We start from the raw sequence: 15,814 nt of genomic DNA on the forward strand, positions 1-15,814 counted from the left end.
AATGCATTTTATGAAATTTCATAATACCTTTTTAAATACCTGAATAATTATTGAAAAATACCAGAACATTAAAAATATGTAAAGTTTAGTAATAAAGGTAACAGAAAAGGGAAAGAGAAAAGAAGAAGAAATTTGGCCTGCGAGGGATCGGTACTGGGCCAGCCCAACCTCTACGGTGGCGGGGGCATATGGCAGACCCTCTCTCTCTCTCTTTTTACCACACACACAAAAAAAAAACAAATTAATAAATCAGGGGGATTTAATGGTGGGGAGAAGGATACACGTGAGCCATTCATGTTGCTTCTCCAACTCTTTATCTCTTCCCGCCGCTTCCTCCCATGGAGGGTAGGAAACAATTTCTCCACCACAGTAGCTCGTCGCCGCCCGCTGGTAGTCAGCGGCCGCCACCGCGTGGGAGCATCGAAGAACTGCTCGCCGGAGCCGCCCACTGCGTCAGAGCGGGACGCACCAGCAGGCCGTGTGTGGAAGCGGAATCATCGTCCGTGACCATCCCTCTGCCGGAGTTCGTGGCGGCTGCCACCTCTGATTCCAGTGCGTTCGTTCCAACCAGTAACGGCGCACGACGGGTGGTTAATATCGACTGCTCGCCATGTCCATGGTTCAGCGCCCGTTCGGCGTAAACCCGTGCGCCGCGGGTGGCCATCTCAGACGGCACCATGCCCGGCTGTGCCTCCGCCGTGCGAGCTCGGTGGATGCGACGACCGGGAATTTGCCGGGCGGTAGTAGCAGCAGCAACAGGAGGAGGAAGAAGCAGGCCGCGGAGGAGTCGCAGTTGGAGGTCCTTTATGACGACGGGTTCGGGAGCGTCACCATGAAGGACTACTGGGAGGCGGTGAGGGCCATGCCCAGGGACGACGGCGGGCCGCCGCGGTGGTTCTGTCCCGTGGAGTGCGGCCGGCCGGTGGTGGACAGGGCGCCGCTGCTGCTTTTCTTGCCAGGTTATTAGTCGTTCTTGTAAGCAAAATCGATCGTGTGCCTTTCCCCTTTCCCCTTTCCCCTACTGGAAGCCTGATGCTTCGGTGGAATTGTCTGAACTGCAGGAACCGATGGTGTTGGAATGGAGCTCATTTTGCACCACCAGTCTTTGGGCAAGTGAGTATTGATTTCTTTAACGGACGACCATGTTCTTTATAAATGACGTTTTATTACTTAAAAGATTTATAAGTATTACTAGCAAGACGGCCGTGCGTTGCAATGGGAGAAAAAAAAATCATAATGTTCAACGGCCATGATCATATTTTTCTGCATCACCAAGATACACTATCACTCTCATTTTCGTGAAATCGTGAACAATTTTTGAAAACTATGAACTTTTTTTTAAACTCGTGAACATATCCGCAATCGTGAACATTTTTACAGATTTTTAAACATTTTCCGCGACCATGAAATTTTCTAAATTCATGAACATTTTATACTATTTGCAAACAATTTCTAAAAAAATATGCACATTTTTAAATGCATTTTTATTGAATAGGCGAACATTTCTAGAATTGACGAACATTTCTTTTGGAAATTGGTGGAACAATTTTTAAAATTCAGAAATATTTTTTAGATTTAACAGACATTTTTTGAAATGCGTGATCATTTTTGAATCTGCGAACATTTTATGAATCATTAAACTATTGTGTAAGTCATGAACAGTTTTTTAATTTTAGGATGTTTTTCAATTCATGAACATTTTTTGAATTGGCAAAATTTTGTTTAATTTCATTAACATTTTTTTAAACACAAACTTTTTAAAAACATCATGAACATTTTTTTATTTCCCGAACATATGTCTTCAAAATTAGAAGCATTTAAAAAAAAAACATGAACATTTTCTGAATCCAAAACTTTAAAAATTATTAAACATTTTATTTCAAAATTCACAATTTTTATTTTTAGAACTTTTTAAGTCCCAAATTATTTAAAGTAGAAGAAACAAAAGTGAAAATGAAAATGAAAATAAAAAATGAAATTAAAAAAAAGGCCGCCGGATATGGGCCAGCCCAAATAGGTGCGCTTGTCGTGTCCCAGCGCGCTGAGTGCAGTATAGAGGGTTCCTACTGGGCCGGCCCAAGCAGGGATTCCCTCTGTGAAATATTTTTTAATCACGTATAGATGGCATTGGTGGGTAGTTTCGATGACGTGTCGTCGGAAACAATAGCCCCTTGATTATTAGGGATAGACATCCAGCCTCTTCATGTAGATATGACGCATAACGCCTAAACTATTGGATGGTCAATCCTAGGATCATGCTGTAATCCATGTCGGGTAAAAGTACCCCTCGTCGTGTTCTCCAAGCGTGCACACACCTTTATAAACAGGTCTTGATTCTCCACACATTGTAGAGACGATCATAAACGGAGCGCATCGGTACACCTGTAGGTAACCTGTAAAAACCTTATCATTTCTACACAATCAAAGCGAGCAAATAATGACAAGCGCTTCCACCCGGAGAAGAATTCTAAACCTGTGATACATCCCATGTAACCAGTTGTCAAAAATGTTAGAAACACTACGTGCAAGAACTGATGGTGTTGGAATGGAGCTCACTTTGCACCACAAAGCTTTGGGCAAGTGAGTATAGATTTCTTGTACGGACAACCAATTATACGTGCTTTATCATGTTTTTTTTGAGAAATACTATATTCTTGTTTGCTTAGCTTGAGTCACGCCATACAAAGAGTGACTCAAATAAGGTGCAAATGAACAGTAAATATGAATCTGGAAAATATTATTGCTTTATGTTAGAAATTTTACTGGCATAAAGTTGCAATGCATAATTCAATTTTGTCATGATAATCATGCGTCATATCTTGCTTGTATGGAGTAAACCCATGTCCAGGCTCTAATTTAATTTTTGATCTTCTTTTTATGCAGACTATTTGAGGTTTGCTGCTTCCATATACCAGTAAATGACCGTACATCATTTGAAGGTAAGGATAAATGAATAGTTCAGGTATTATTATTTTCACTAGCTTGGCATGTCTATGCCCTCACAAGCACTGACCATCATTACTTGCTACAGAAAGACCTAAAATGGACAAATCTTAAACAGGGTGACAATTGTGTGTCGTATGTGTAGATCACATGGTTGTGGTGATTGTTTGATTTAACTGGATTATCCTATAAAAAAAACATATATGCATGCATTTCTGTTTGTTTATTATCACTGTATTAATGGCTATGATGATTCACTGTATATAATCATAGTTGTTACTTCAAACTCCTAAAATTTAATATTTTTTGAGAGCTTTCAACCCAAACCAAGTTTGCAAGCTTGACATCTGCTTAATCATAACTTATACAGGGTTGTTACAAATTGTGGAAGAATATGTCAAATATGAGAGTGCTTTGTCACCAAGTAGACCAATATATATTGTTGGAGATTCTTTTGGTGGATGTCTCGCAATTTCAGTTGCAGCTCGCAATCCAGAAATCGATTTGGTTCTTACACTAGTAAATCCAGGTAGGTGAAACAAATTTACCTACACGTTAATATCTACTGTTATCCTGTGATCCGAATATAGATTTGGCTCTTACACTTAAATTTGATTTTTCAGCAACATCATCAGCAAAATCTTCGTGGCAGGCAGTATTGCCTCTTTTGGAAACGATGCCAAGCAACCTCCCAGTTGTCCAGCCCCACCTTCTCAGATATTTAATTGGTATATTTCTCGTAAACTTGTCAATTATGCCTCTGAAGTAAACACAGGTCACCATAGTTTAAGTGCAGCGATGATCTTGAACTTTGGCTACATGTATATCTTCAAAATTCAGTAGACCATAACGATTTTTACATATTTTCCCTTGAAGGTGGTTTATTTCAAGATAATATTTATTGCATGTTTTGGTTATTAGTTTTCTCCCAGGAAACCTAATTTTAAGTATAACTCATTATAAAAAAATTACAAAAAATAGTGAAAAGACTTAATAAAGGCTTCTTTTCTCCATGAACCTAGTAAATATAAATGGGCTCAAAGCTAGTTATCTTTGTTCTGCATCTTTACCCAACTATCATATATAGCAAATTTAGAGCACTCGCATGAGTAGTCAACTCGTGAACTAAACATATGACATACAATAAATGCAAGGGATAAAAGTCAGGTATATGAATTTAATGGTGCCAAAAAAATGTTTCTATATCTTTAGGCAGAAAATTTTATTCATTGGTATATGGGCAACCTCAATTCTCACTATATTCTTCTTCGGTGTTGAATATAATAATTTATCTTAACTATATCTACTTCAATGTCATCGGGAAATCAGTGCTCCTCAAAATGTTTTTGTGTGTGGCGAAATAGGTAACCCTCTTAATGGGGCTTTGGTTAGTGTTCAGAACGGCCTTTCCCCTCAAGAAACTCTACAAGAATTTTCAAACAGTCTCGCTTCAATGCTACCTTTAGTTTCAGTAAGTTTTCAGTTTATCACTTCTTTTTAGATTTTTTAGCAATAGTGCACAAATACAATTTGAAATTTATGGAAAATTAATATATTTTATTTATTCTAAGAAAAATATTGTACAGTAACTTTTAACAACATTATTTATCACCCAAGAACATCAGGATAGTCATCAATTATACTACTTTCTTATGTTTTTACAAGACAAATAGTAGATCATTGCTTAAAACACACACACACACACACACACGCACGCACACACACACACACACACACACACACACACACACACACACATATGTAGATCATGATATTGTCTTGTCAGACTTGATGCTTGGTGTTTATCAGGAACTAGGAGATATAATACAAATGGGCACTCTCGTGTGGAAACTTAAGCTTCTCAAGTCAGGTGCAAACTATGCCAACTCTCGACTTCATGCGGTACAAGCAGAAGTACTACTTCTTGCAAGGTATCTCTATTTAACAGTTTCACACATTTGGTAGCTCAGGTGAGGTATAATCTTACAAATTTGATCTCCCACTATAAATATATTTGGATTTAGTGGCATTGCGAATCTGCCGCCAAGTGGAGAAGCAGACCGACTGTTTAAGACACTGAAAAATTCTAAACTTCGATACTTTAGGAACCGGGGTGATAGACTACTCATGGTACAGACTATCATGATCACCATTCTTCTCGTACATTATTTACAAGCATTTCCATGTTTTGACTTACTCGATTGAGCAGTGTACACTTATTTAACCTGTGGGGTTGTGTCATAGAAGAATTCTGAAATTTTTGTGGCATTTCGACAGGGATATGGCTTCAATTTGCTAACTATCATTAAAGGAGTAAACATGTACCGTCGTGGTAGACAACGGGACTTTGTGAACGATTTCCTCTCACCTACATTAAGTGAATTCAAGAAAACATTTGGTGAAGATTTCAAGTATGTATTGACTATCTAACACCAATTCAACTTTCGCATACTATAATATAAGGATGATTGGAGTCATAAGTTGGAACCTCAAAATTTTGCAGACTGTTTAATCAGTTATTGAGCCCAGTTATGCTCTCTACATTGAAAAATGGAAATATTGTTCGTGGCCTTGCCGGTGTTCCTGACAAAGGTCCTGTCTTGTTTGTGGGCTATCACCAACTCTTGGCTATGGAGGTGCCTGCACTAGTTGAAGGGTTCCTAAGAGAGAAAAAAACAATTCTCAGAGCAGCAGCCCATCAAGTATTTTTTGTCGGAAATTATGAGATACTGCGTCAGGAGTTGTCTCTGTTTGATTGGTTCTCTGCGTTCGGCGCGGTTCCAGTCAGTCCGATCAATACGTACAAGATGTTTGAGAGAAATGAATTTGTTCTTCTCTATCCAGGCGGTGTGCGGGAAGCTCTACATAGGAAGGTGTCCTTGAAATTTAAATTTTGTTGTACGAAAATTGCATTCTCTATAGTCTGCTATGCTTATTTTGTTGTACCTGGCAGGGTGAGGCATACAAATTGTTTTGGCCAGATCAACCAGAATTTGTAAGAATGGCAGCACGGTTTGGAGTTACCGTCGTACCATTTGGTTGTGTGGGAGAAGATGACTTTGTGGAGGTTAGCTTTATGTGCCTCTGTACACTGCGTCATCTGAAGCAACATGATTTACATATTACTCCCTCTGTCTCAAAATAAGTGACTCAACTTGGTACTAAAGTTAGTACAAAGTTGATATACTACTTGGTACTAACTTTAATACAAAGTTGAGTCACTTATTTTGGGGTACATTCTATATTTTTAAGGCAGCAGAAGTGGTTATGTTGTGTACCTTCCTATTTACATAGTCTACTTATGCATTCTATCGTTCATTTTTATAAAACGTTAGAAAAACTTATGCATTCTTTGTACCTTCTGCAGATAGTTCTGGACTACAACGATCAAAAGAACATACCCTATCTCAAAGACGCGATAAAATCATTCAATGCAGATTTTAAAGGACTTATAAGGTCGGATTTCTATTATCCTTGCTAGTTTTCCTTCAATAAAGAAGCATTCAAAACACTCAGTGTCACCTACGTTATCCAAGGAACAAAAACCTTGGTCACCTACTGTGTGCGTGCTTGGTTGCAGGGACACGGTGAAAGGAGATGATGGGAATCAAGTCTTGCATCTACCCGCTGTTCTCCCAAAGGTACCAGGTCGGCTATACTTCCTGTTCGGCAAGCCAATTGAGATGAAAGGAATGGACAATGTGCTGACGGATAGGAATAAGGCAAACGAAGTATATTTGCAAATCGAATCGGAAGTGGAGAATGTAGTGTCTTACCTCAAGAGGAAGAGAAACGAAGATCCTTATCGGAGTATTACGCGACGCACGTTGTACCATGCAACTCAGGGTCCTTCTACTCAAGTGCCGACTTTTGAGGCGTGAAAGATTGACTCTAGCCTTGTTTAGCTTGATCAGGACTTTCATGTAGAATTGTAAGTTGAGGCAATTTGAGAATTAACTATGAGATCACTTATAGACCTTCAATATTGACTTATTGAAGTGTAGTTACAAGCATGCACACCACACATGCATACCGCCACCGTTGGGCATGTGTGTGTGTGTGTGGGGGGGGGGGGGGTTGCTATGAGTCTATGACGCCAGTCATAGGTAGCTACCGCAACCGCTCCGCGGCCTCCAGGCAATATCTTCTGGCAACCATGCCTCCCGTGAAGCAGGCTCCAGTGCATGATTTCCATCGTGATGACTTGCTTTTCTTTCAGATGCCCAGATGCTATCACATATATAGAGAGAGAGCTATCGCCTCACCTTTCACCTTTCCCCCGTACCGGTTGTACTCTCTGTGCGTTAGGCGGAAACGTCTTACCTCGACCTGAGGCGACGTGCTTCGTGTTTATAGACAGGGGCGCACATCCCTGAAGCGCATACATTGTTGGAGATATTACAGGAGGCAGGAGGTTTAGAACTTGGAGAACAAGAGATATAATTGGTTACAAGAGATAAGGAGAGATATAATTATATGTAACTCAAACTAGCTATCCTATCTTCCCTGGATCCTGCGCCTCTTGGACTCTGTCATACGTGACATGATGTGTCACAATATATTGTGTTTAACACCCTCCCTTAATCACAACTTCATCAAGTTGAGATTATGTTTAAAGTCTTCAAAACTTCTAGTAGGTAGAGCCTTGGTGAATCCATCTGCAATTTGATCCTTGGAATGCACAAAGCGAATTTCAAGTTGTTTCTGAGCCACTCGTTCTCTGACAAAGTGAAAGTCAATTTCAATGTGTTTCATTCTGGCATGAAAAACAGGATTAGCAGACAAATAAGTTGCACCCAAATTGTCACACCATAAGCATGGAGCTTGTTTGCTTTTTTTACACCAAGCTCTTTCAATAAAGACTGCACCCATATGATCTCAGTTGTAGCATTTGCTAATGCTTTGTATTCTGCCTCAGTACTAGACCTGAAGACAGTAGCCTGTTTCCTTGCACACCATGAAATCAAGTTAGGACCAAAGAACACTGCAAATCCCCCAGTAGAACGTCTGTCATCCAAACAACCTGCCCAGTCAGAGTCTAAGAAAGCACTAAGAAGTGTGGATGATGACTTGCTGAAGTTGAGACCAATATTAAGGGTGTTCTTGACATATCTAACTATTCTCTTAGCAGCAGTCAAATGAACAGTGGTGGGTGCATGAAGGAATTGACAGACTTTGTTAACAGCAAATGATATATCAGGTCTTGTAAGAGTGAGATATTGGAGTGCACCTACAAGACTTCTGTATTTAGTGCTGTCTTCCTGACTCAAGGTTTGTCCTTCTGTAAGAGATAATTTTTCTGAACTGGATAACGGAGTAGGTGAAGGTTTACAGCCTTGCAAGCCAGCCTTTCTTACCAGATCAGTTGCATACTTTTCTTGAGACAAGTGAAGTCCACCATCATGTTTCTTCACTTCTATCCCTAAGAAATAGTGCAAATCTCCAAGATCCTTAAGAGCAAACTCTGCACTGAGATCCTTCAACAATCCTGTTACGGCTTCATCAGATGAGCTTGTAACAATAATATCATCAACATAGATGAGAACGAAGATGTGAGTATTGCACTTGTTATAAATAAACAGTGAAGTGTCAGACTTAGAGGGAACAAAGCCAAGAGTTTGCATCTTTTGACTGAGATGTGAATACCATGCCCTTGGAGCCTGCTTTAACGCATATAACGCTTTGTCAAGTCTGCACACATGCAATGGTGCATGTTTGCTTTCAAACCCAGGAGGTTGTTTCATGTACACTTCCTCTTCCAGAACACCATGGAGGAACACGTTCTGTACGTCTAGCTGTCTGAGACTCCAGTCCCTGTACACAACAATGGACAAAACAATACAAATGGTTGCATCGTTTACCACTGGACTAAATGTGTCCTCATAGTCAATACCATACCGTTGCTTGAAGCCTTTTGCCACAAGTCTTGCCTTGTAGCGATCAATAGCGCCATCAGATTTTCTCTTGATCCGAAACACCCACTTGCAATCAATGAGATTTTTACCATGCTATGGAGGGACCAAATGCCATGTTTTGTTTATTTCCAATGCCATGTACTCTTCATGCATGGCCTTCTTCCAGTTTTCATCAGCTAGGGCTTCATCAAGTGTGTAGGGTTCACCTGTAGAACACACCATGCCATATTTTTTCATATGCTTATAATTAATTGGTTGAATTACCCCCTGTTGCAGCCGTGTACGTCTTGGTGGTGAAGTAGTTGGCACGGGTGGCACAGAGAATCCCATGCAACCTGCAGGAGCAGCAGGAATTGATCCCGAGGCAGATCCTGGCGAAGCAGCAGCAGGTTCAGCAGCAGATTCCGCCATCGGATCTTCTGTGGCGGCAGACGGCGGTGTGCAACGGCGCGGCTCCGCAGAAGATCCCAGCGGACGGGGCTCATCATGGCGCCATGATGAGGGGCCAGCGTCTGCTGCGCTAGAGGCGGGTCCCGCACCGGTCGGCCGGTGCAGGTCACGCCGTTTGTAGCACATAGGTTGGACCGGGAACCAGGCCCCCGACGATCTAATAGGAGGCGAACAAGTGCCGCTGCGTGATTCGCTTGGGTTGGTGGAGACGCCGCCATGATAACCCACAAGTATAGGGGATCACAATAGTTTTCGAGGGTAAAGTATTCAAACCAAATTTATTGATTCGACACAAGGGGAGCCAAAGAATACTCTCAAGTATTAGCAGTTGAGTTGTCAATTCAATCACACCTGGAAACTTAGTATCTGCAGCAAAGTATTTAGTAGCAAAGTAATATGATAGTAGTGGTAACGGTAACGAAAGGTAACAGTAGTAAAAGTAATGTTTTTGGTATTTTGTAGTGATGATAGCAATAGCAACGGGAAAGTAAATAAGCGAAGAACAATATATGGAAAGCTCGTAGGCAATGGATCGGTGATGGAGAATTATGCCGGATGCGGTTCATCATGTAACAGTCATAACCTAGGGTGACACAGAACTAGCTCCAGTTCATTGATATAATGTAGGCATGTATTCCGAACATAGTCATACGTGCTTATGGAAAAGAACTTGCATGACATCTTTTGTCCTACCCTCCCGTGGCAGCGGGGTCCTTACGGAAACTAAGGGATATTAAGGCCTCCTTTTAATAGAGTATCAGAACAAAGCATTAACACATAGTGAATACATGAACTCCTCAAACTACGGTCATCACTGGTAAGTATCCCGATTATTGTCACTTCGGGGTTTACGGATCATAACACATAATAGGTGACTATAGACTTGCAAGATAGGATCAAGAACACTCATATATTGATGAAAACATAATAGGTTCAGATCTGAAATCATGGCACTCGGGCCCTAGTGACAAGCATCAAGCATAGCAAAGTCATAGCAACATCAATCTCAGAACATAGTGGATACTAGGGATCAAACCTTAACAAAACTAACTCGATTACATGATAGATCCCATCCAACCCATCACCGTCCAGCAAGCAGGGATTTGTAGAGGTGCCAGAGCTCGGTTTTGAAATAGAGATGAATAATATTTTTAGCGGTATACTTTCATTGTCAACATAACAACCAAGAGATGGCGATATCTTCCATGCTACACACATTATAGGCGGTTCCCAAACAGAATGGTAAAGTTTATACTCCCCCTTCCACCAACAAGCATCAATCCATGACTTGCTCGAAACAACGAGTGCCTCCAACTAACAAGAGTCCCAGGGGGAGTTTTTTTGCAATTATTTTGATTTAGTTTGCATAAAGCATGAGACTGGGCATCCCGGTGACCAGCCATTTATCTCGTGAGTGAGGAGCGGAGTCCACTCCTCTTGAGAATAACCCGCCTAACATGGAAGATACAGACAACCCTAGTTGATACATGAGCTATTCGAGCATACAAAACAGGATATTTATTTCAAGGTTTAGAGTTTGGCACATACAAATTTACTTGGAACGGCAGGTAGATACCGTATATAGGTAGGTATAGTGGACTCATGTGGAATAACTTTGGGGTTTTAAGGGATTGGATGCACAAGCAGTATTCCCGCTTAGTACAGGTGAAGGCTAGCAAAAGACTAGGAAGTGACCAGCTAGAGAGCGACAACAGTCATGAACATGCATTAAAATTAATCAACATCGAATGCAAGCATGAGTAGGATATAATCCACCATGGACATAAATATCGTGAAGGCTATGTTGATTTTGTTTTAACTACATGCGTGAACATGCGCCAAGTCAAGTCACCTAAGTCATTCAGAGGAGGATACTACCCTATCATACCACATCATAACCATCTCAATAGCATGTTGGCACGCAAGGTAAACCATTATAACTCATAGCTAATCAAGCATGGCACATGAAACTATGATCTCTAGTTGTCATTGCAAACATGTTTATTCATAATAGGCTGAATCAGGAACGATGAACTAATCATATTTACAAAAACAAAAGAGGTCGAGTTCATACCAGCTTCTCTCAGCTCAATCGGTCCATCATATATCATCATAATTGCCTTTCACTTGCATGACCGAACTGTGTGAATAATAATAATAGTGTGCGTGCATTGGACTAAGCTGGAATCTGCAAGCATTCAATAAATAGGAGAAGACAAGGCAATATGGGCTCTTTTGTCAGATCAACAAGTATGCATACAAGAGCCACTTCAACAATTTAATTATGGTCTTCTCCTATCGACCCCCAAAGGAAAGAAAAGAAATAAAACTATTTACACGGGAAAGCTCCCAACAAGCAAAAGAAGAACAAGAAATATTTTTTGGTTTTCCTTTTAATTACTACTACAAGCATGGAAATTAAAACTAGCTAAAAGCTACAACTAATATTTTGGTTTTTTCTTAAGGTTTATTAAACACACAAGAAGAAAGCATAAAAAGGAAATAAACTAGCATGGATGATACAAATGAAAAAGTATGAGCACCGACATCTAGCAATGAGTGTGTGAACATAAATGTAATGTCGGTGAGAAATACGTACTCCCCCAAGCTTAGGCTTTTGGCCTAAGTTGGTCTATGGCCACGGCTGGCCTGGCGGATATCCATACTAATAGTTGGGGTCATACTGAGAAGAAGAAGAAGACTCCGATTGCCACTGGCTGGCAATCATCTCCGGATCCCACTGGTAATTAGACTGTCGTGAAGGATCAACTTGTGGTTCCGGCTCTGGCTCCATGGCTGGTGCAGGGTTCCTGTAGGTGTGAATAGCCTTCAACGGAACAAGGTACTGGCCTACAGATAAATCAAACAAAGAAGGAGCAGGCAGGGTAATAGTCTCAGGATGATGTTTATCAAAAAACAATTTATATTTAAGCTCTCCTTCCCTATTCTTAACAATAAAATCATGTGCCACCATACTTTTATAATCTAAATAAACACGAGGCAACACATTTTCTTCCTTTTCATAATGCCTAATATGTATGTTAAAATGTGCAGCTAGGTGTGAAGCACAGATACCTCCAAAGATGGGGCCCTTGGTACAGTTCAGACGTAATCATTTAGCAATAATGCCGCCCATACTAACAGAGTTATCACCGTATAAACCGTGGAGCAAAATAATAATATCAGGAATACTAAGGTTTCCACAGTTTCCGCGACCAATTAAACAACGACTAGCAAATAATGCAAAATAGCGTAAAACAGGGAAATGTATGCTAGTGATTCGTGCATCGGAAACCTTCCTTATTTCCCCTACAGTGATAGTATCAATAAACCCATCCACATCCTCGCGATGTGGTTCCTCTGTCTTGCCCTCGAAAGGGACTAAACAAACCCGACAAAAATCATAAAGTGACATCTCCTTATGCTCATCATATAAATGAAACTCCACCGTAGGTGGTGAGCTCCTAGAATGGAAATGAAAGTTTTGCACAAAGATATTTGTGAGTAAGAGATACTGATCGCATTGGTCGTGGACGAAAGCGGTGAGCCTGCATTCTTAGCCAATTCATGAAAATCTTCATAAATCCCGGCTACTCTCAAGAAATCATCAGAAGGCCATTCACACGCCCGAACCTCCGCGGTGCGAGGCAGATTATACTTAGGCTTTGGTGCCTTTTCCTTCGAGCTTCGGCTTGACGAGCCCCTCAAAAGTCTCTTCATCATTTTCTGAAAAATTCTAAAAATTTTAGTAACTTCAAAATAAAAGTAAACCAAACTCAATAATATTGATAGCAACTACTCCTACAAGTGCCTAGGGCCTATATCATGCATCAAAACTACTTTTGACCATATAAATTTGACATGCAAGCTCAAGAACAGGGTCACCTAAGCAGCAAAAATTTGCAATGAATAAAGCACTAGAACAAAAACTAATTGGACCAATGGAGGAGTCACATACCAAGGAACAATCTCTCCAAGTAGTTTTGTGAGAGGTGCTTTAAGCAAGGAGATCGAAAATGGCAGCAAGATGAGCTAGAACTCGTGCTTGAGCTGGATATTCGTGTTTGGGGGAGGAATAAGGAGTGTGTGGGTGAAAGGATAAGTGGAGGAGGGCCACCTGGGCCCACGAGGCAGGGGGCGCGCCCAGGGGGTAGGGCGCGCCCTCCACCCTCGTGGGCAGGTGGTTGACCGCCCTGCCGTGTTCTTAGTGCAAAATATTCTCAAATATTCTAGAAAAAATCAGATTTAAATTTCAGGGCATTTGGAGAACTTTTATTTTTGAGGTATTTTTATATTGCACGGATAATCAGATAATAGAAAGAAAAATATTTATTTTTATTTTATTTAATATAAATAACAGAAAGTAAAAGTGGGGTACAGAAGGTTGTGCTTTCTAGTTTCATCCATCTCATGCTCATCAAAAGGAATCCACTAACAAGGTTGATCAAGTCTTGTTAACGAACTCATTCCGAATAACATGGAACCGGAGAAATTTTGAATAACACTATGTTACCTCAACGGGGATATGCACATCCCCAATAATAAGAATATCATATTTCTTCTTGACAGTAGGAAGAGGAAATTCAAAACCTCCAAATATAATCGATGGGATCTTTCCAATAGAATTGATACTGTGTACTTGAGGTTGTTTCCTCGGAAAGTGTACCGTATGCTCATTACCATTAACATGAAAAGTGACATTGCCTTTAGTGCAATCAATGACAGCCCCTGCAGTATTCAAAAAGGGTCTTCCAAGAATAATAGACATACTATCGTCCTCGGGAATATCAAGAATAACAAAGTCCGTTAAAATAGTAACGTTTGCAACTACAACGGGCAGATCCTCACAAATACCCACAGGTATAGCAGTTGATTTATCAGCCATTTGCAAAGATATTTCAGTAGGTGTCAACTTATTCAAATCAAGTCTACGATATAAAGAGAGAGGCATAACACTAACACCGGCTCCAAGATCACATAAAGCAGTTTTAACATAGTTTCTTTTAATGGAGCATGGTATAGTGGGCACTCCTGGATCTCCAAGTTTTTTTGGTATTCCACCCTTAAAAGTATAATTAGCAAGCATGGTGGAAATTTCAGCTTCCGGTATCTTTCTTTTATTTGTAAAAATTTCTTTCATATACTTAGCATAAGGATTCATTTTGAGCATATCAGTTAATCGCATACGCAAAAAGATAGGTCTAATCATTTCAGCAAAGCGCTCAAAATCCTCATCATCCTTTTTCTTGGATGGTTTGGGAAGAAAAGGCATGGGTTTCTGAACCCAAGGCTCTCTTTCTTTACCATGTTTCCTAGCAACAAAGTGTTTCTTATCATAACGTTGATTCTTTGATTGTGGGTTATCAAGATCAACAGCAGGTCCAATTTCTACATCATTATCGTTACTAGGTTGAGCATCATCATGAAAATTATCATTAACACTAGTTTCAGGTTCATTACCAGATTGAGTTTCAGCATCAGAAATAGAAATATCATTTGGATTCTCAGGTGGTTCAATAACAGGTTCAGTAGAAGCATGCAAAGTCCTATCATTTTTCTTTTTCTTCCTTTTAGAAGGACTAGGTGCATCTATATTATTTCTCTGAGAATCTTGCTCAATTCTCTTAGGATGGCCTTCAGGATACAAAGGTTCCCGAGTCATTCTACCACCTCTAGTCATAACTCTAACAACATTATCATTATCCTTACAATTCAATTCATTGAGCAAATCATTTTGAGCTTTAAGTACTTGTTCTACTTGAGTGGTAACCATAGAAGCATGTTTACTAATAAGTTTAAGTTCACCTTTGACATTAGCCATATAATCACCCAAGTGTTCAAGCATATTTGAATTGTATTTCAATTGTCTACCAAAATAAGCATTAAAGTCTTCTTGCTTAGCCATAAATTTATCAAACTCATCTAAGCATGGGCTAGCAAACTTAGTAAATGGGATTTCAGCTTTATCATATCTATAGAGAGAATTTACCTTTACTACCTGTGTTGGGTTATCAAGACCATGAGTTTCTTCAATAGGTGATGGATCAAGATCATATGTTTCTTCAACAGGCGGTAAATTAAGACAGTGTATTTCTTCAATAGGAGGTAAATTCTTAACGTCTTCAGCTTCAATACCTTTTTCTTTCATAGATTTCTTTGCCTCTTGCATATCTTCAGGACTGAGAAATAGAATACCCCTCTTCTTCGGAGTTGGTTTAGGAATTGGCTCCGGAGGTGTCCAATTATTTTCATTTGTCAACATATTATTCAATAGAATTTCAGCTTCATCCGGTGTTCTTTCCCTGAAAACAGAACCAACACAACTATCCAGGTAATCTCTGGAAGCATCGGTTAGTCCATTATAAAAGATATCAAGTATTTCATTTTTCTTAAGAGGATGATCAGGCAAAGCATTAAGTAATTGGAGAAGCCTCCCCCAAGCTTGTGGGAGACTCTCTTCTTTAATTTGCACAAAATTATATATATCCCTTAAAGCAGCTTGTTTC

The 15,814-nt window shown here is 40.1% G+C and overlaps 1 protein-coding gene across 4 annotated transcripts; it reads left to right on the plus strand.

Moving 5' to 3' along the window:
- Nucleotides 1-305: 305 nt before the first annotated feature.
- LOC119315056 (acyltransferase-like protein At1g54570, chloroplastic) lies at nucleotides 306-6,941 on the plus strand. 4 transcript variants are annotated; one of them, XM_037589720.1, is made up of 13 exons: nucleotides 306-959; nucleotides 1,062-1,113; nucleotides 2,884-2,939; nucleotides 3,314-3,472; nucleotides 3,567-3,671; nucleotides 4,308-4,414; nucleotides 4,753-4,874; nucleotides 4,968-5,073; nucleotides 5,221-5,354; nucleotides 5,447-5,816; nucleotides 5,897-6,034; nucleotides 6,311-6,399; nucleotides 6,524-6,941. In XM_037589720.1, exons 1-13 carry the CDS (start codon nucleotides 611-613, stop codon nucleotides 6,822-6,824), a joined length of 2,088 nt encoding a protein of 695 aa, XP_037445617.1. In that variant the 5' UTR covers nucleotides 306-610; the 3' UTR covers nucleotides 6,825-6,941. The 4 variants fall into 4 exon arrangements, with proteins under 4 accessions (XP_037445617.1, XP_037445618.1, XP_037445619.1 ...); XM_037589721.1 differs by having other exon boundaries at nucleotides 5,897-6,010; XM_037589722.1 differs by having other exon boundaries at nucleotides 870-975.
- Nucleotides 6,942-15,814: the final 8,873 nt, after the last annotated feature.

This window comes from Triticum dicoccoides, chromosome 6A (assembly GCF_002162155.2).
Source record: "Triticum dicoccoides isolate Atlit2015 ecotype Zavitan chromosome 6A, WEW_v2.0, whole genome shotgun sequence".
Taxonomy (NCBI): domain Eukaryota; kingdom Viridiplantae; phylum Streptophyta; class Magnoliopsida; order Poales; family Poaceae; genus Triticum; species Triticum dicoccoides.

Bases quoted from the DNA above. Each gene is read 5' to 3' on its own strand.
- LOC119315056 (XM_037589720.1), top strand. From the start codon at position 611: ATGTCCATGGTTCAGCGCCCGTTCGGCGTAAACCCGTGCGCCGCGGGT. The intron at 4,875-4,967 runs GTATCTCTATTT...ATTTGGATTTAG, and splicing joins GAAGTACTACTTCTTGCAAG to TGGCATTGCGAATCTGCCGC. The intron at 6,400-6,523 runs GTCGGATTTCTA...GCTTGGTTGCAG, and splicing joins GATTTTAAAGGACTTATAAG to GGACACGGTGAAAGGAGATG.